This window comes from Schistocerca piceifrons, unplaced genomic scaffold (genome assembly GCF_021461385.2).
Source record: "Schistocerca piceifrons isolate TAMUIC-IGC-003096 unplaced genomic scaffold, iqSchPice1.1 HiC_scaffold_2446, whole genome shotgun sequence".
Taxonomy (NCBI): domain Eukaryota; kingdom Metazoa; phylum Arthropoda; class Insecta; order Orthoptera; family Acrididae; genus Schistocerca; species Schistocerca piceifrons.
This window is the reverse complement of record NW_025728389.1, coordinates 224,483-246,476: the sequence shown is the minus strand read 5'-3', so window position 1 is coordinate 246,476 and position 21,994 is coordinate 224,483. Positions and strand designations below refer to the sequence as shown.

The window sequence follows — 21,994 nt, the reverse complement described above, 5'->3', positions numbered from 1 at the left end:
TTTGAACCATTCCTGTGACACTAGTTATAGATTCCGATGCTTCACTCCAGGTTTACTGTATCCCTTGGACCTTCTTATTGACGATGAAACACAGAAATTGCATCGGAAGTAAATACAAAAGGCACAATGCCGACTTAAGTACAAGAAGACTGACTCTTCGTACTGACTATGTTTTGAACCATTCCTGTGACACTAGCTATAGATTCCGATGTTTCACTTCAGGTTTACGGTACCCCTCTGACCTTCTAATTGACTAAGAAACACAGAAATAGCATCGGAATTAAAATCAAAAGGCACAATGCCGACATAAGTACAAGAAGTCTGACTCTTCTTCCTATCTTTGATTTGAACCATTCCATTGACACTACTTATAGATTCCGATGCTTCACTCCAGGTTTACTGTGTCCCTTGGACCTTGTTATTGACGATGAATCACAGAAATTGCATCGGAATTAAAGTGAAAAGTACAATGCCGACTTAAGAAAAGAAGACTGACTCTTCTTACTGACTATGATTTGTACCATTCCTGTGACACTAGTTATAGATTCCGATGCTACACTCCAGGTTTACTGTATCCCTTGGACCTTCTTATTGACGATGAAACACTGTAATTGCATCGGAATTAAATACAAAAGGCACAATGCCGACTTAAGGACAAGTAGACTGACTCTTCTTACTGACTTTGTTTTCAACCGTTCCTGTGACACTAGTTATAGATTCCGATGGTTCACTTCAGGATTACTGTATCCCTCTGATCTTCTTATTGACGATGAAACACAGAAATTGCATCGGAATATAAATAGAAAAGGCACAATGCCGACTTAAGTACAAGAAGACTGACTCTTCTTACGGTCTATGTTCTGAACCATCCCTGTGACACTAGTTATAGATTCCGATGCTTCACTCCAGGTTTACTGTATCCCTTGGTCCTTCTTATTGACGATGAAACACAGAAATTCCATCGGAATTAAATAGAAAAGGCACAATGCCGACTTAAGTACAAGAAGACTGACTCTCCTTACTGACTATGTTTTGAACCATTCCTGTGACACTAGTTATCAATTCCGATGCTTTACTTGAGGTTTACTGTATCCCTTGGACCTTCTTATTGACGATGAAACACAGATATTGCATCGGAATTAAATACAAAATGCACAGTGCAGAATTAAGTACAAGGAGACTGACTATTCTTACTGTCTATGTTTTGAACCATTCCTGTAACACTAGATATAGATTCCGATGCTTCACTTCAGGTTTACTGTATCCCTTGGACCTTCTTATTGACGATGAAACACAGAAATTGCATCGGAATTAAATACAAATGGCACAATGCCGACTTAAGTACAAGAAGACTGACTCTTCTTACTGACTATGATTTGAACCATTCCTGTGATACAAGTTACAAATTCCGATGCTTCACTACAGGTTTACTGTATTCCTTGGACCTTCTTATTGACGATGAAACACAGAAATTGCATCGGAATTAAATACAAAAGGCACAGTGCAGAATTAAGCACAAGGAGACTGACTCTTCTTACTGTCTATGTTTTGAACCATTCCTGTGCCACTAGTTATAGATTCCGATGCTTCACTCCAGGTTTTCTGTATCCCTTGGTCCTTCGTATTGACAATAAAACACAGAAATTTCATCGGAATTAAATAGAAAAGGCACAATGCCGTTTTAAGTACAAGAAGACTGAGTCTTCTTACTGACTATGTTTTGAACAATTCCTGTGACACTAGTTATAGATTCCGATGCTTCACTTCAGGATTACTGTATCCCTCTGACCTTCGTATTGACGATGAAACACAGAAATTGCATCGGAATTAAATACAACAATCAAAATGCCGACTTAAGTACAAGAAGACTGACACTGCATACTGTCTATGTTTTGAACCATTCCTGTGACACTAGTTATAGATTCCGACGCTACACTCCATGTTTACTGTATCCCTTGTCCTTAGTATTGACGATGAATCACAGAAATTGCATCGGAATTAAATACAACAATCAAAATGCCAACTTTAGTACAAGAAGACTGACTCTTCTTACTGTCTATGTTTTGAACCATTCCATTGACACTAGTTATAGATTCCGATGCTTCACTCCAGGTTTACTGTATCCATTGGACCTTGTTATTGACGATGAAACACAGAAATTGCATCGGAATTAAATAGCAAAGGTACAATGCCGACTTAAGTACAAGAAGACTGACTCTTCTTACTGACTATGTTTTGAACCATTCCTGTGATACAAGTTACAAATTCCGATGCTTCACTTCAGGTTTACTGTATCCCTTGGACCTACTTGTTGACGATGAAACACAGAAATTGCATCGGAAATAAGTACAAAAGGCACAATGCACAATTAAGTACAAGAAGACTGACTGTTCTTACTGTCTATGTTTTGAACCATTCCTGTGACACTAGTTATAGATTCCGTTGCTTCACTCCAGGTTTTAGTGTATCCCTTGGAACTTCTTATTGTCGATGAAACACAGAAATTGCATCGGAATTAAATACAAAAGGCACAATGCCGACTTAAGGACAAGACGACTTACTCTTCTTACTGACTATGTTTTACCCCATTCCTGTGACACTAGCTATAGATTCCGATGCTTCACCTCAGGTTTACTGTATACCTTGGACCTTCCTATTGACGACGAAACACAGAAATTGCATCGGAATTAAATACATAAGGCAAAATGCCGACTTAAGTACAGGAAGACTGACTCTTCTTACTGACTTTGTTTTGAACCATTTCTGTGACACTAGTTATAGATTCCGATGCTTCACTCCAGGTTTTACTGTATCCCTTGGAACCTCTTATTGTCGATGAAACACAGAAATTGCATCGGAATTAAATACAAAAGGCACAATGCCGACTTAAGGACAAGAAGACTGCCTCTTCTTACTGACTTTGTTTTGAACCATTTCTGTGACACTAGTTTAGATTCCGATGCTTCGCTTCAGGTTTATTGTATCCCTCGGACATTCTTATTGATGATGAAACACAGAAATTGCATCGGAATTAAATAGAAAAGGCACAATGCCGACGTAAGTACAACAAGACTGACTCTTCTTACTGACTATGTTTTGAACCGTTCCTGTGACACTAGTTATCGATTCCGATGCTTCACTTCAGGATTACTGTATCCCTCTGACCTTCTTATTGACTATGAAACACAGAAATTGCATCGGAATTAAATAGAAAAGGCACAATGCCGACTTAAGTACAAGATGACTGACTCTTCTTACTGTCTATGTTTTGAACCATCCCTGTGACACTAGTTATAGATTCCGATGCTTCACTCCAGGTCTACCGTATCCCTTGGTCCTTCTTGTTGACGATGAAACACAGAAATTGCATCGGAATTAAATACAAAAGGCACAATGCCGACTTAAGTACAAGAAGACTGACTCTCCCTACTGACTATGTATTGAACCATTCATGTGACACTAGTTATAAATTCCGATGCTTCACTTTAGGTTTACTGTATCCCTTGGACCTTCTTATTGACGATGAAACACAGAAAATGCTTCGGAATTAAATACAAAAGGCACAATGCCGACTTAAGTACAAGAAGACCGACTCTTCCTACTGACTATGTTTTGAACCATTCCTGTGACACCCGTTATAGATTGCGACGCTTCACTTGATGGTTACAGTATCCCTTGGACCTTCTTATTGACGATGAAACACAGAAATTGCATCGGAATTAAATACAAAAGGCACAATGATGACTTAAGTACAAGAAGACTGACTATTCTTACTGACTATGATTTGAACCATTCCTGTGACACTAGTTATAGATTCCGATGCTTCACTTCAGGATTACTGTATCCCTCTGACCTTCTTATTGACGATGAAACACAGAAATTGCATCGGAGTTAAATACAAAAGGCACAATGCCGACTTAACTGCAAGAAGACTGACTCTTCTTACTGTCTATGTTTTGAACCATACCTGTGTCACTAGTTATAGATTCCGATGCTTCACTCCAGGTTTACTGTATCCCTTGGCCCGTCTTATTGACGATGAAACACAGAAATAGCATCGGAATTAAATACAAATGGCACAATGCCGACATAAGTACAAGAAGACTGACTCTTCTTACTGACTATGATTTGAACCATTCCTGTGATACAAGTTACAAATTCCGATGCTTCACTACAGGTTTACTGTATTCCTTGGACCTTCTTATTGACGATGAAACACAGAAATTGCATCGGAATTAAATACAAAAGGCACAGCGCAGAATTAAGCACAAGGAGACTGACTCTTCTTACTGTCTATGTTTTGAACCATTCCTGTGCCACTAGTTATAGATTCCGATGCTTCACTCCAGGTTTACTGTATCCCTTGGTCCTTCGTATTGACAATAAAACACAGAAATTTCATCGGAATTAAATAGAAAAGGCACAATGCCGTTTTAAGTACAAGAAGACTGAGTCTTCTTACTGACTATGTTTTGAACAATTCCTGTGACACTAGTTATAGATTCCGATGCTTCACTTCAGGATTACTGTATCCCTCTGACCTTCGTATTGACGATGAAACACAGAAATTGCATCGGAGTTTAATACAAAAGGCACAATGCCGACTTAAGTACAAGAAGACTGACTCTTCTCACTGTCTATGTTTTGAACCATCCCTGTGTCACTAGTTATAGATTCCGATGCTTAACTCCAGGTTTACTGTATCCCTTGGTCCTTCTTATTGACAATGAAACACAGAAATTCCATCGGAAATTAATACAAATGGCACATTCCGACCTAAGTACATGAAGACTGACTCTTCTTACTGACTATGTTTTGAACCATTCCTGTGACACTAGTTATAGATTCCGATGCTTCACTCCAGGTTTACTGTATCCCTTGGACCTTCTTATTGACGATGAAACACAGAAATTGCATCGGAAGTAAATACAAAAGGCACAATGCCGACTTAAGTACAAGAAGACTGACTCTTCGTACTGACTATGTTTTGCACCATTCCTGTGACACTAGCTATAGATTCCGATGTTTCACTTCACGTTTACGGTACCCCTCTGACCTTCTAATTGACTAAGAAACACAGAAATAGCATCGGAATTAAAATCAAAAGGCACAATGCCGACATAAGTACAAGAAGACTGACTCTCCTTACTGACTATGTTTTGAACCATTCCTGTGACACTAGTTATCAATTCCGATGCTTTACTTGAGGTTTACTGTATCCCTTGGACCTTCTTATTGACGATGAAACACAGATATTGCATCGGAATTAAATACAAAATGCACAGTGCAGAATTAAGTACAAGGAGACTGACTATTCTTACTGTCTATGTTTTGAACCATTCCTGTAACACTAGATATAGATTCCGATGCTTCACTTCAGGTTTACTGTATCCCTTGGACCTTGTTATTGACGATGAATCACAGAAATTGCATCGGAATTAAAGTGAAAAGTACAATGCCGACTTAAGAAAAGAAGACTGACTCTTCTTACTGACTATGATTTGTACCATTCCTGTGACACTAGTTATAGATTCCGATGCTACACACGAGGTTTACTGTATCCCTTGGACCTTCTTATTGACGATGAAACACTGTAATTGCATCGGAATTAAATACAAAAGGCACAATGCCGACTTAAGGACATGTAGACTGACTCTTCTTACTGACTTTGTTTTCAACCGTTCCTGTGACACTAGTTATAGATTCCGATGGTTCACTTCAGGATTACTGTATCCCTCTGAGCTTCTTATTGACGATGAAACACAGAAATTGCATCGGAATATAAATAGAAAAGGCACAATGCCGACTTAAGTACAAGAAGACAGACTCTTCTTACGGTCTATGTTCTGAACCATCCCTGTGACACTAGTTATAGATTCCGATGCTTCACTCCAGGTTTACTGTATCCCTTGGTCCTTCTTATTGACGATGAAACACAGAAATTCCATCGGAATTAAATAGAAAAGGCACAATGCCGACTTAAGTACAAGAAGACTGACTCTCCTTACTGACTATGTTTTGAACAATTCCTGTGACACTAGTTATCAATTCCGATGCTTTACTTGAGGTTTACTGTATCCCTTGGACCTTCTGATTGACGATGAAACACAGATATTGCATCGGAATTAAATACAAAATGCACAGTGCAGAATTAAGTACAAGGAGACTGACTATTCTCACTGTCTATGTTTTGAACCATTCCTGTAACACTAGATATAGATTCCGATGCTTCACTTCAGGTTTACTGTATCCCTTGGACCTTCTTATTGACGATGAAACATAGAAATTGCATCGGAATTAAATACAAAAGGCACAGTGCCGACATAAGTAGAAGAAGACTGACTCTTCTTACTGTCTACGTTTTGAATCATCCCTGTGACACTAGTTATAGATTCCGAAGCTTCACTTCAGGTTTACTGTATCCTTTGGACCTTCTTCTTGACAATGAAGCACAGAAATTGCATCGGAATTAAATACAACAATCAAAATGCCGACTTAAGTACAAGAAGACTGACACTGCATACTGTCTATGTTTTGAACCATTCCTGTGACACTAGTTATAGATTCCGACGCTACACTCCATGTTTACTGTATCCCTTGGACCTTAGTATTGACGATGAATCACAGAAATTGCATCGGAATTAAATACAACAATCAAAATGCCAACTTTAGTACAAGAAGACTGACTCTTCTTACTGTCTATGTTTTGAACCATTCCTGTGATACAAGTTACAAATTCCGATGCTTCACTTCAGGTTTACTGTATCCCTTTGACCTACTTGTTGACGATGAAACACAGAAATTGCATCGGTATTAAATACAAAAGGCAAAATGCCGACTTAAGTACAGGAAGACTGACTCTTCTTACTGACTTTGTTTTGAACCATTTCTGTGACACTAGTTATAGATTCCGATGCTTCACTCCAGGTTTTACTGTATCCCTTGGAACCTCTTATTGTCGATGAAACACAGAAATTGTATCGGAATTAAATACAAAAGGCACAATGCCGACTTAAGGACAAGAAGACTGACTCTTCTTACTGACTTTCTTTTGAACCATTTCTGTGACACTAGTTATAGATTCCGATGCTTCGCTTCAGGTTTATTGTATCCCTCTGACATTCTTACTGACGATGAAACACAGAAATTGCATCGGAATTAAATAGAAAAGGCACAATGCCGACTTAAGTACAACAAGACTGACTCTTCTTACTGACTATGTTTTGAACCATTCCTGTGACACTAGTTACAAAGTCCGATGCTTCACTCCAGGTTTACTGTATCCCTTGGACCTTCCTATTGACGATGAAACACAGAAATTGCATCGGAATTAAATACAAAAGGCACAATACCGACTTAAGGACAAGAAGACTGACTCTTCTTACTGACTATGATTTGAACCATTCCTGTGACACTAATTATGGTTTCCGATGCTTCACTTCGGGTTTACTGTATCCCTCTGACCTTCTTAATGACGATGAAACACAAAAATTGCATCGGTATTAAATACAAAAGGCAAAATGCCGACTGAAGTACACGTAGACTGACTCTTCTTACTGTCTATGATTTGAACCATTCCTGTGACACTAGTTACAGATTCCGATGCTTCACACCAGGTTTACTGTATCCCTTGGACCTTCTTATTGACGATGAAACACAGAAATTGCTTCGGAATTAAATACAAAAGGCACAATGCAGAATTAAGTACAAGAAGACTGACTCTTCTTACTGTCTATGTTTTGAACCATTCCTGTGACACTAGTTATAGATTCCGTTGCTTCACTCCAGGTTTTAGTGTATCCCTTGGATCTTCTTATTGTCGATGAAACACAGAAATTGCATCGGAATTAAATACAAAAGGCACAATGCCGACTTAAGGACAAGACGACTGACTCTTCTTACTGACTATGTTTTGAACCATTCCTGTGACACTAGCTATAGATTCCGATGCTTCACCTCATGTTTACTGTATACCTTGGACCTTCTTATTGACGACGAAACACAGAAATTGCATCGGAATTAATTCCAAACGGCACAATGCCGACTTAAGGACAAGAAGACTGACTCTTCTTACTGACTTTGTTTTGAACCATTTATGTGACACTAGTTTAGATTCCGATGCTTCGCTTCAGGTTCATTGTATCCCTCGGACAATCTTATTGACGATGAAACACAGAAATTGCATCGGAATTAAATAGAAAAGGCACAATGCCGACTTAAGTACAACAAGACTGACTCTTCTTACTGACTATGTTTTGAACCGTTCCTGTGACACTAGTTATCGATTCCGATGCTTCACTTCAGGATTACTGTATCCCTCTGACCTTCTTATTGACTATGAAACACAGAAATTGCATCGGAATTAAATAGAAAAGGCACAATGCCGACTTAAGTACAAGAAGACTGACTCTTCTTACTGTCTATGTTTTGAAACATCCCTGTGACACTAGTTATAGATTCCGATGCTTCACTCCAAGTCTACTGTATCCCTTGGAACTTCTTATTGACGATGAAACACAGAAATTGCATCGGAATTAAATACTAAAGGCACAATGCCGAATTAAGTACTAGAAGACTGACTCTTCTTACTGACTATGTTTTGAACGATTCCTGTGACACTAGTAATAGATCCCGATGCTTCACTTCAGGTTAACTGTATCCCTTGGACCTTCTTATTGACGATGAAACACAGAAATTGCATCGGAATTAAATACAAAAGCACAATGCCGACTTAAGGACAAGAGGACTGACTCCTCTTACTGACTTAGCTTTGAACCATTCCTGTGACACTAGTTATAGATTCCGTTGCGTCACTCCAGGTTTACTGTATCCCTTGGACCTTCTTATTAAACGGTGAAACACAGAAATTGGATCGGAATTAATTACAAAAGGCACAATGCCGACTTTAGTACAAGAAGACTAACTCTTCTAACTGTGTTTTGAACCATTCCTGTGACACTAGCTATAGATTCCGAAGCTTCACTTCAGGTTTACTGTATCCCTTGGACCTTCTTATTGACGATGAAACACAGAAATTGCATCGGAATTAAATACAAAAGGCACAATGTCGACTTAAGGACTAGAAGACTGACTCTTCTTACTGACTTTGTTTTGAACCATTCCTCTGACACTAGTTATACATTCCGATGCTTCACTTCAGGTTTATTGTATCCCTCTGACCTTCGTATTGACGATCAAACACAGAAATTGCATCGGAATTAAATAGAATAGGCACAATGTCGACGTAAGTACAAGAAGACTGACTCTTCTTACTGTCTATGTTTTGAAATATTCCTGTGACACTAGTTATAAATTCCGATGCTTCACTCCAGGTTTACTATATCCCTTGGACCTTCTTATTGACGATGAAACACAGAAATTGCATCGGAATTAAATAGAAAAGGCACACTGCCGACGTAAGTACAAGAAGACTGACTCTTCTTAATGACTATGTTTTGAACCATTCCTGTGACACTAGTTATGGATTCCGATGCTTCACTTCAGGTTTACTGTATCCCGCTGACCTTCTTATTGATGATGAAACACAGAAATTGCATCGGAATTAAATACAAAAGGCACAATGCCGAATTAAGTTCAAGAAGACTGACTCATCTTACTGTCTATTTTTGAACCAGTCCTGTGACACTAGTGAAAGACTCCGATGCTTAACTCCAGGTTTACTGTATCCCTTGGACCTTGTTATTGGCGATGAAACACAGAAATTGCATCGGAATTAAATACTAAAGGCACAATGCCGACTTAAGTAAAAGAAGTCTGACTCTTCTTACTGTCTATGATTTGAACCATTCCTGTGGCACTAGTTATAGATTCCGATGCTTCACTCCAGGTTTACTGTATCGGTTGGACCTTCATATTGACGATGAATCACAGAAATTGCGTCAGAAATAAATAGAAAATGCACAATGATGACTTAAGTACAATAAGACTGACTACTCTTACTGACTATGTTTTGAACCACTCCTCTGACACTAGTTATAGATTCCGATGCTTCACTCCAGGTTTACTATTTACCTTGGACATTCTTATTGACGATGAAACAAAAGGCACAATGCCGACTTAAGGACAAGAGGACTGTCTCCTCTTACTGACTTAGTTTTGAACCATTATTGTGACACTAGTTATAGATTCCGATGCGTCACTCCAGGTTTACTGTACCCCTTGGACCGTCTTATTAAACGATGAAACACAGAAATTGCATCGGAATTAATTACAAAAGGCACAATGCCGGCTTAAGTACAAGAAGACTGACTCTTCTAACTGACTATGTTTTGAACCATTCCTGTGACACTAGCTATAGATTCCGAAGCTTCACTTCAGGTTTACTGTATCCCATCGACCTTCTTATTGACGATGAAACACAGAAATTGCATCGGAATTAAATACAAAAGGCACAATGCCGACTTAAGGACAAGAAGACTGACTCTTCTTACTGACTTTGTTTTGAACCATTCCAATGACACTAGTTATAGATTCCGATGCTTCACTCCAGGTTTACTGTATCCCTTGGACCTTCTTATTGACGATGAAAGACAGAAATTGCTTCGGAATTAAATAGAAAATGCACAATGCCAACTTAAGTACAAGAAGACTGACTCTTCTTACTGACCATGTTTTGAACCATCCCAGTGACACTAGTTATAGATTCCGATGCTTCACTCCAGGTCTACTGTATCCCTTGGTCCTTCGTATTGACGATGAAACACAGAAATTGCATCGGAATTAAATACAAAAGGCACAATGCCGACTTAAGTACAAGAAGACTGACTCTCCTTACTGACTATGTTTTGAACGATTCCTGTGACACTAGTTATGAATTCCGATGCTTCACTTCAGGTTTACTGTATCCCTTGGACCTTCTTATTGACGATGAAACACAGAAAATGCATCGGAATTAAATACAAAAGGCACAATGCCGACTTAAGTACAAGAAGACCGACTCTTCCTACTGACTATGCTTTGAATCATTCCTGTGACACCCGTTATAGATTCCGACGCTTCACATGATGTTTACTGTATCCCTTGGAACTTCTTATTGACGATGAAACACAGAAATTGCATCGGAATTAAATACTAAAGGCACAATGCCGAATTAAGTACTAGAAGACTGACTCTTCTTACTGTCTATGTTTTGAACCATTATTGTGACACTAGTTACAGATTCCAATGCTTCACTCCAGGTTTACTGTATCCCTTGGACCTTCGTGTTGACGATGAAACACAGAAATTGTATCGGAATTATATACAAAAGGCACAATGCCGACTTAAGGACAAGAAGACTGACTCTTCTTACTGACTCTGTTATGAACCATTCCTGTGACACTAGCTATAGATTCCGATGCTTCACTTCAGGTTTACTGTATCCCTCTGACCTTCTTATTGACGATGAAACACAGAAATTGCATCGGAATTAAATACAAAAGGCACAATGCCGACTTAAGTACAAGAAGACTGACTCTTCTTACTGTCTAAGTTTTGAACCATACCATTGACACTATTTATAGATCCCGATGCTTCACTCTAGGTGTACTGTATCCCTTGGACCTTCTTATTGACGATGAAACACAGAAATTGCATCGCAATTAAATAGAAAAGGCACTATGACGACTTAAGTACAAGAAGACTGCCTCTTCTTACTGACTATGTTTTGAACGATTCCTGTGACACTAGTTATAGATCCCGATGCTTCACTTCAGGTTAACTGTATCCCTTGGACCTTCTTATTGACGATGAAACACAGAAATTGCATCGGAATTAAATACAAAAGGCACAATGCCGACTTAAGGACAAGAGGACTGACTCCTCTTACTGACTTAGTTTTGAACCATTCCTGTGACACTAGTTATAGATTCCGATGCGTCACTCCAGGTTTACTGTATCCCTTGGACCTTCTTATTAAACGGTGAAACACAGAAATTGGATCGGAATTAATTACAAAAGGCACAATGCCGACTTTAGTACAAGAAGACTAACTCTTCTAACAATGTTTTGAACCATTCCTGTGACACTAGCTATCGATTCCGAAGCTTCACTTCAGGTTTACTGTATCCCTTGGACCTTCTTATTGACGATGAAACACAGAAATTGCATCGGAATTAAATACAAAAGGCACAATGCCGACTTAAGGACTAGAAGACTGACTCTTCTTACTGACTTTGTTTTGAACCATTCCTCTGACACTAGTTATACATTCCGATGCTTCACTTCAGGTTTATTGTATCCCTCTGACCTTCGTATTGACGATGAAACACAGAAATTGCATCGGAATTAAATAGAATAGGCACAATGTCGACGTAAGTACAAGAAGACTGACTCTTCTTACTGTCTATGTTTTGAAATATTCCTGTGACACTAGTTATAAATTCCGATGCTGCACTCCAGGTTTACTATATCCCTTGGACCTTCTTATTGACGATGAAACACAGAAATTGCATCGGAATTAAATAGAAAAGGCACAATGCCGACGTAAGTACAAGAAGACTGACTCTTCTTACAGACTATGTTTTGAACCATCCCTGTGACACTAGTAATAGATTCCGATGCTTCACTTCATGTTTACTGTATCCCTCTGACCTTCTTATTGACGATGAAACACAGAAATTGCATCGGAATTAAATACAAAAGGCACAATGCCGACTTAAGTACAAGAAGACTGACTCTTCTTACTGTTTATGTTTTGAACCATACCATTGACACTATTTATAGATTCCGATGCTTCACTCCAGGTGTACTGTATCTCTTGGACCTTCTTATTGACGATGAAACACAGAAATTGCATCGGAATTAAATAGAAAAAGCACTATGCCGACTTAAGTACAAGAAGACTGACTCTTCTTACTGACTATGTTTTGAACGATTCCTGTGACACTAGTTATAGATCCCGATGCTTCACTTCAGGTTAACTGTATCCCTTGGACCTTCTTATTGACGATGAAACACAGAAATTGCATCGGAATATAATACAAAAGGCACAATGCCGACTTAAGGACAAGAGGACTGACTCCTCTTACTGACTTAGTTTTGAACCATTCCTGTGACACTAGTTATAGATTCCGATGCGTCACTCCAGGTTTACTGTATCCTTGGACCCTCTTATTAAACGATGAAACACAGAAATTGGATCGGAATAAATTACAAAAGGCACAATGCCGGCTTAAGTACAAGAAGACTAACTCTTCTAACTATGTTTTGAACCATTCCTGTGACACTAGCTATGGATTCAGAAGCTTCAATTCAGGTTTACTGTATCCCTTGGACCGTCTTATTGACGATGAAACACAGAAATTGCATCGGAATTAAATACAAAATGCACAAAGCAGAATTAAGTACAAGAAGACTGACTCTTCTTACTGTCTATGTTTTGAAACATTCCTGTGACACTAGTTATAGATTCCGATGCTTCACTCCAGGTTTACTGTGTCCCTTGGACCTTCTTATTGACGATGAAACACAGAAATTGCATCGGAATTAAATACAAATGCTCAATGCCGACTTAAGGACAAGAAGACTGACTCTTCTTACTGACTTTGTTTTGAACCATTTCTGTGACACTACTTATAGATTCCGATGCTTCGCTTCAGGTTTATTGTAACCCTCTGACATTCTTATTGACGATGAAACACAGAAATTGCATCGGAATTAAATTGAAATGGCACAATGCCGAATTAAGTACAACAAGACTGACTCTTCTTACTGACTATGTTTTGAACCATTCCTGTGACACTAGTTATCGATTCCGATGCTTCACTTCAGGATTACTGTATCCCTCTAACATTCTTATTGACGATGAAACACAGAAATTGCATCGGAATTAAATAGAAAAGGCACAATGCCGACATAAGTACAAGAAGACTGACTCTTCTGACGGTCTATGCTTTGAACCATCCATGTGACACTAGTTATAGATTCCGATGCTTCACTCCAGGTCTACTGTATCCCTTGGTCCTTCTTATTGACGATGAAACACAGAAATTCCATCGGAAGTAAATACAAAAGGCACAATGCCGACTTAAGTACAAGAAGACTGACTCTCCTTACTGACTATGTTTTGAACCATTCCTGTGACACTAGTTATAAATTCCGATGCTTCACTTCAGGTTTACTGTATCCCTTGGACCTTCTAATTGACGATGAAACACAGAAAATTCATCGGAATTAAATACAAAAGGCACAATGCCGACTTAAGTACAAGAAGACCGACTCTTCCTACTGACTATGTTTTGAACCATTCCTGTGACACCCGTTGTAGATTCCGACGCTTCACTTGATGTTTACTGTATCCATTGGAACTTCTTATTGTCGATGAAACACAGAAATTGCATCGGAATTAAATACTAAAGGCACAATGCCGAATTAAGTACAAGAAGACTGACTCTTCTTACTGTCTATGTTTTGAACCATTACTGTGACACTAGTTACAGATTCCGATGCTTCACTCCACGTTCACTGTATCCCTTGGACCTTCTTATTGACGATGAAACACAGAAATTGCATCGGAATTATATACAAAAGGCACAATGCCGACTTAAGGACAAGATGACTGACTCTTCTTACTGACTTTGTTCTGAACCATTCCTGTGACACTAGTTATACATTCCGATGCTTCACTTCAGGTTTATTGTATCCCTCTGACCTTCTTATTGACGATGAAACACAGAAATTGCATCGGAATTAAATAGAATAGGCACAATGTCGACGTAAGTACAAGAAGACTGACTCTTCTTACTGTCTATGTTTTGAAATATTCCTGTGACACTAGTTATAAATTTCGATGCTACACTCCAGGTTTACTATATCCCTTGGACCTTCTTATTGACGATGAAACACAGAAATTGCATCGGAATTAAATAGAAAAGGCACAATGCCGACGTAAGTACAAGAAGACTGACTCTTCTTAATGACTATGTTTTGAACCATTCCAATGACACTACTTATAGATTCCAATGCTTCACTCCAGGTTTACTGTATCCCTTGGACCGTCTTATTGACGATGAAACACAGAAATTGCATCGGAATTAGTACAAAAGTCACAATGCCGACTTAAATACAAGAAGACTGACTCTTCTTACTGACTATGTTTGAACCATTCCCGTGACTCTAGTTATAGATCCCGATGCTTCACTTCAGGTTTACTGTATCCCTCTGACCTTCTTATTGACGACGAAACACAGAAATTGCATCGGAATTAAATAAAAAAGGCACAATGCCGACTTAAGTACAAGAAGAGTGACTCTTCTCACAGACTATGTTTTGAACCATCCCTGTGACACTAGTTATTGATTCCGATGCTTCACTCCAGGTTTACTGTATCCCTTGGTCATTCTTATTGACGATGAAACACAGAAATTGCATCGGAATTAAATACAAAAGGCACAATGCCGACTTAAGTACAAGAAGACTGACACTCCTTACTGACTATGTTTTGAACCATTCCTGTGACACTAGTTATAAACTCCGATGCTTTACTTCAGGTCTACTGTATCGCTTGGACCTTCTTATTGACGTTGAAACACAGAAATTGCATCGGAATTAAATACAAAATGCACAAAGCAGAATTAAGTACAAGAAGACTGACTCTTCTTACTGTCTATGTTTTGAAACATTCCTGTGACACTAGTTATAGATTCCGATGCTTCACTCCAGGTTTACTGTATGCCTTGGACCTTCTTATTGACGATGAAACACAGAAATTGCATCGGAATTAAATACAAAAGGCACAATGCCGACTTAAGGACAAGAAGACTGACTCTTCTTACTGACTTTGTTTTGAACCATTTCTGTGACACTAGTTATAGATTCCGATGCTTCGCTTCAGGTTTATTGTAACCCTCTGACATTCTTATTGACGATGAAACACAGAAATTGCATCGGAATTAAATAGAAAAGGCACAATGCCGAATTAAGTACAACAAGACTGACTCTTCTTACTGACTATGTTTTGAACCATTCCTGTGACACTAGTTATCGATTCCGATGCTTCACTTCAGGATTACTGTATCCCTCTGACATTCTTATTGACGATGAAACACAGAAATTGCATCGGAATTAAATAGAAAAGGCACAATGCCGACATAAGTACAAGAAGACTGACTCTTCTGACTGTCTATGCTTTGAACCATCCATGTGACACTAGTTATAGATTCCGATGCTTCACTCCAGGTCTACTGTATCCGTTGGTCCTTCTTATTGACGATGAAACACAGATATTCCATCGGAATTAAATACAAAAGGCACAATGCCGACTTAAGTACAAGAAGACTGACTCTCCTTACTGACTATGTTTTGAACCATTCCTGTGACACTAGTTATAAATTCCGATGCTTCACTTCAGGTTTACTGTATCCCTTGGACCTTCTTATTGACGATGAAACACAGAAAATTCATCGGAATTAAATACAAAAGGCACAATGCCGACTTAAGTACAAGAAGACCGACTCTTCCTACTGACTATGTTTGAACCATTCCTGTGACACCCGTTGTAGATTCCGACGCTTCACTTGATGTTTACTGTATCCATTGGAACTTCTTATTGTCGATGAAACACAGAAATTGCATCGGAATTAAGTACTAAAGGCACAATGCCGAATTAAGTACAGGAAGACTGACTCTTCTTACTGTCTATGTTTTGAACCATTACTGTGACACTAGTTACAGATTCCGATGCTTCACTCCACGTTTACTGTATCCCTTGGACCTTCTTATTGACGATGGAACACAGAAATTGCATCGAAATTATATACAAAAGGCACAATGCAACTTAAGGACAAGAAGACTGACTCTTCTTACTGACTATGTTTTGCACCATTCCTGTGACACTAGCTATAGATTCCGATGCTTCACTTCAGGTTTACTGTATCCCTCTGACCTTCTTATTGACGATGATACACAGAAATTGCATCGGAATTAAATACAAAAGGCACAATGCCGACTTAAGGACAAGAAGACAGACTCTTGTTAATGACTTTGTTTTGAACCATTTCTGTGACACTAGCTATATATTCCGATGCTTCGCTTCAGGTTTATTGTATCCCGCTGACATTCTTATTGACGATGAAACACAGAAATTGCATCGGAATTAAATAGAAAAGGCACAATGCCGAATTAAGTACAACAAGACTGACTTTTCTTACTGACTATGTTTTGAACCATTCCTGTGACACTAGTTATCGATTCCGATGCTTCACTTCCGGATTACTGTATCCCTCTGACATTCTTATTGACGATGAAACACAGAAATTGCATCGGAATTAAATAGAAAAGGCACAATGCCGACTTAAGTACAAGAAGACTGACTCTTCTGACTGTCTATGTTTTGAACCATCCCAGTGACACTAGTTACAGATTCCGATGCTTCACTCCAGGTCTACTGTATCCCTTGGACCTTCTTACTGACGATGAAACACAGAAAATGCATCGGAAATAAATACAAAATGCACAATGCCGACTTAAGTACAAGAAGACCGACTCTTCCTACTGACTATGCTTTGAATCATTCCTGTGACAATCGTTATAGATTACGACGCTTCACTTGATGTTTACTGTATCCCTTGGAACTTCTTATTGACGATGAAACACAGAAATTGCATCGGAATTAAATACTAAAGGCACAATGCCGTATTTAGTACAAGAAGACTGACTCTCCTTACTGTCTATGTTTTGAACCATTATTGTGACACTAGTTACAGATTTCGATGCTTCACTCCAGGTTTACTGTATCCCTTGGACCTTCTTATTGACGATGGAACACAGAAATTGCATCGAAATTATATACAAAAGGCACAATGCAACTTAAGGACAAGAAGACTGACTCTTCTTACTGACTATGTTTTGCACCATTCCTGTGACACTAGCTATAGATTCCGATGCTTCACTTCAGGTTTACTGTATCCCTCTGACCTTCTTATTGACGATGAAACACAGAAATTGCATCGGAATTAAATACAAAAGGCACAATGCCGACTTAAGTACAAGAAGACTGACTCTTCTTACTGTCTATGTTTTCAACCCTACCATTGACACTATTTATACATTCCGATGCTTCACTCCAGGTTTACTGTATCCCTTGGACCTTCTTATTGACGATGAAACACAGAAATTGCATCGGAATTAAATATAAAAGGCACTATGCCGACTTAAGTACAAGAAGACTGACTCTTCTTACTGACTATGTTTTGAACGATTCCTGTGACACTAGTTATAGATCCCGATGCTTCACTTCAGGTTTACTGTATCCCTTGGACCTTCTTATTGACGATGAAACACAGAAATTGCATCGGAATTAAATACAAAAGGCACAATGCCGACTTAAGGACAAGAGGAATGACTCCTCTTACTGACTTAGCTTTGAACCATTCCTGTGACACTAGTTATAGATTCCGATGCGTCACTCCAGGTTTACTGTATCCCTTGGACCTCCTTATTAAACGATGAAACACAGAAATTGCATCGGAATTAATTACAAAAGGCACAATGCCGACTTAAGTACAAGAAGACTGACTCTTCTAACTGACTATGTTTTGAACCATTCCTGTGACACTAGCTATAGATTCCGAAGCTTCACTTCAGGTTTACTGTATCCCTTGGACCTTCTTATTGACGATGAAACACAGAAATTGCATCGGAATTAAATACAAAAGGCACAATGCCGACTTAAGGACAAGAAGACTGACTCTTCTTACTTACATTGCTTTGAACCATTCCTGTGACACTAGTTATACATTCCGATGCTTCACTTCAGGTTTATTGTATTCCTCTGACCTTCTTATTGACGATGAAACACAGAAATTGCATCGGAATTAAATAGAATAGGCACAATGTCGACGTAAGTACAAGAAGACTGACTCTTCTTACTGTCTATGTTTGAAATATTCCTGTGACACTAGTTATAGATTCTGATGCTTCTCTCCAGGTTTACTATATCCCTCGGACCTTCTTATTGACGATGAAACACAGAAATTGAATCGGAATTAAATAGAAAAGGCACAATGCCGACTTAAGTACAAGAAGACTGACACTCCTTACTGACTATGTTTTGAACCATCCCTGTGATACTAGTTATAGATTCGGATGCTTCACTCCAGGTTTACTGTATCTCTTGGTCCTTCTTATTGACGACGAAACACAGATATTGCATCGGAATTAACCCTGCTGTTCTGTTCACTTTTACTTGACATATATACTGTTCGGGTCAATATGACCCGACATATCAAAATGCTTTAGAAACATAAATTTTGGTACAGTTTTAGCTATCGACATTGTTGTTCTATTCCAGTACCTTGTTAGTAATAATAATAATAATAATAATAATAATAATAATGGTAATAATAATAATAATAACAATGCATACAACTTTATTGAGGGATATTTTTCATTTAAATATGCACATAAATTTGAAACAACAGACAGTTTCCATTACAGGCATTCAACTTAGAAAGCACTACAGTTTTTCCATACTTCTATTCTTATTGTTGACAGTTTAGACGTAAGTATTGACATTTTCTAACAACAGACAGTTGTCATTACAGATATTCATCTTAGAGCACACTACAGTACAGAACACACTACAGTTTTTTTATTACATTCCAACATAGAAAGCACTACAACTTTAGAATCCTCTCTTCTTACTGATTGTAGTTTAGGCACAAGTATTCACATAAATTTGAAACAACAGAATTTTCAATACAATCATCTTATAAAATACTACAGTTCTTTTCTTACTGCTTGCACTGTGGACACAAGTAGGTTACATGTTTCTTGCAAATATGTTTACTACATTTTCCACACACCATGTTTGTTTTATTGTCATTACTTGATGGACAGAACTTACAGCGTGCACGTTTTGTAGATTTTCTTGTTGTTACCGATTCTGACACACCACCCACATCATTCGGGTTTTGGATGCTTGTGACCATTCTCAAAGAATCTTCTGTTCTTGGGAAATGCGTTCTTGATGCAATATGTTCTTTTATCAGTGACTTTCCAAGTTCCTCCAAGAATATTCTCCTTCTAGTCAATTTGCTTGCATTCCAATTAGGGTCAACCGAAATCCACAAAACGTATGCATTATAAGCAGAAACATCAAGAATATTGTAGAAAACTATCATTGGCCACCTATTACTTTTTCGTTTGCATGTATATGTACCTAATAACTGATCAAGCGTGTCTACAGCACCTTTGGTTGAATTATAGTCCAAAATCATTTTTGGCTTCTTATCAGCCCTGTCACTGATTTCCGCATCATGGTGGAGAGTGCTCATAAGTACAACATTCTTGTGTCTCTTAGGAATATAATTAACCACAGTAGTGTCATTTGTGAAGTAAAATGAAGAGCTGTGTACCTCCTTGTTGGTCATTTTGTGTGGAAGCTCCGGCTTATTTTTCCGTATAGTTCCCAACATAGTCAATTTCCTTTTCAGAAGCAGCTGCCCCAAATTGTACGACGTAAAAAAGTTGTCACACGTGATATTCTGACCACGTAACTCAGAAGTGAGATCAGATACCACCCTCATTCCCTGATTTCTTTCTGGTGCCGCTCCACTCACCTTTCCTGTATAAATTTGGGCTTTCAGTACGTATGAAGTTTTGCTGTCACACATGGTCCATATTTTGATCCCATATTTTGCCGGTTTACTTGGGATATACTGCTTGAATGGACAGCGACCTCTAAATGCTACTAACTGCTCGTCAACAGTAACATTTTCTCCTGGATTATACAGTTTAGGAAGGACCTCTACCCACTTCTCCCAAATACTACGAATTGCGGCAAGTTTGTCAGTACGTCGTCTTTCCTCTCTAGTAGATTTCTTGTCAAATCGCAGGACACGTGATATCTTACAGAATGTTTCATGAGACATGGTTGCTCGAAATATGTTTCGCCCAGTATCTTTATCCCACAAACTTTTTGTAGACTCCCCATGAGATCGATATACACCCGCTAGGAGTAAGAGTCCTAAGTATGCATGGAAAACAGAACCATCAATATCTGTCCACTGTTCACCATAAACTCGCTGCCCTTCAATATTTGTCATCTCTATTATTTCATTTTGAAGCGCTGTGTGAAATACTGCTTCAAATGAACATTTTACATCAGATATTCTGCTGACTGCATACCTGGTAACTCCTGGGGTACTCTTGATGATGTTCGAAGCTGGTAGGCGACCATGTTGTGCTGGTGGATGCAACTGCCATTCTATATTCCCATTTTTAGAAAGAAAAGTCTCTACACTATTTTGTATGGGCTGTGGACTGTCGTAACTGTCATCGGAACACTCGCTTTCAGATGCATTGCTGATGTGATCTTCAAACTCAGAAAGTGATCCTTCATCTGGTGAGGCATTTACTATTTCTTCCAACTCACGATCATTCAATGGTCTCATCGCCATGGTGTCACAAGTCAAACTGGGCAGAAACAAAGCATTCCAATTATTGAGAACTGCCAATTATTATTTCCTGGGGAAAGCAACAAACAAGCCCATTGTTGTGAACGCATGGAGCTTTAGGTGATTGTTGAGAGTAAGTTGGAATGATGCAGTCACTATTCCCACACAACACAACAAAAATAATTTTCGCCATTTCCAGATTTTAGAAATAAATACGAGTTACACTAAACATATTTGTGTCGGGTCATTATGACCCGAACATTACATATGCAACTATTACAGTTGAAGCCCAAACTTCTTAAACTTTTTTAAAACCTTTTAAAACACATGCTGCTCATCCATTTTCAGACAAAGTCACAAAGTTTCATAAATATATATTGGTATTTACATAATGTAAAATAACGTTCATATTCGTTTCGGGTCATATAGACCCGAACAGAACAGCAGGGTTAAATACAAAAGGCACAATGCCGACTTAAGTACAAGAAGACTGACACTCCTTACTGACTATGTTTTGAACCATTCAAGTGACACTAGTTATAAACTCCGATGCTTTACTTCAGGTTTACTGTATCGCTTGGACCTTCATGTTGACGTTG

The 21,994-nt window shown here is 38.6% G+C and overlaps 1 protein-coding gene across 1 annotated transcript in view; it reads right to left on the bottom strand.

The window, feature by feature from the left end:
* LOC124743636 overlaps positions 1 to 21,398 on the bottom strand; it is a 162,233-nt gene extending 140,835 nt beyond the window's left edge. The window contains exons 1-3 of the mRNA XM_047248844.1: positions 20,755 to 21,398; positions 19,735 to 20,601; positions 19,184 to 19,291 (exon numbers count right to left, since the gene is read on the bottom strand). Coding sequence (XP_047104800.1) covers positions 19,184 to 19,291; positions 19,735 to 20,601; positions 20,755 to 21,398 — 1,619 coding nt within the window. The remainder of the gene's footprint in view (positions 1 to 19,183; positions 19,292 to 19,734; positions 20,602 to 20,754) is intronic.
* Positions 21,399 to 21,994: the final 596 nt, after the last annotated feature.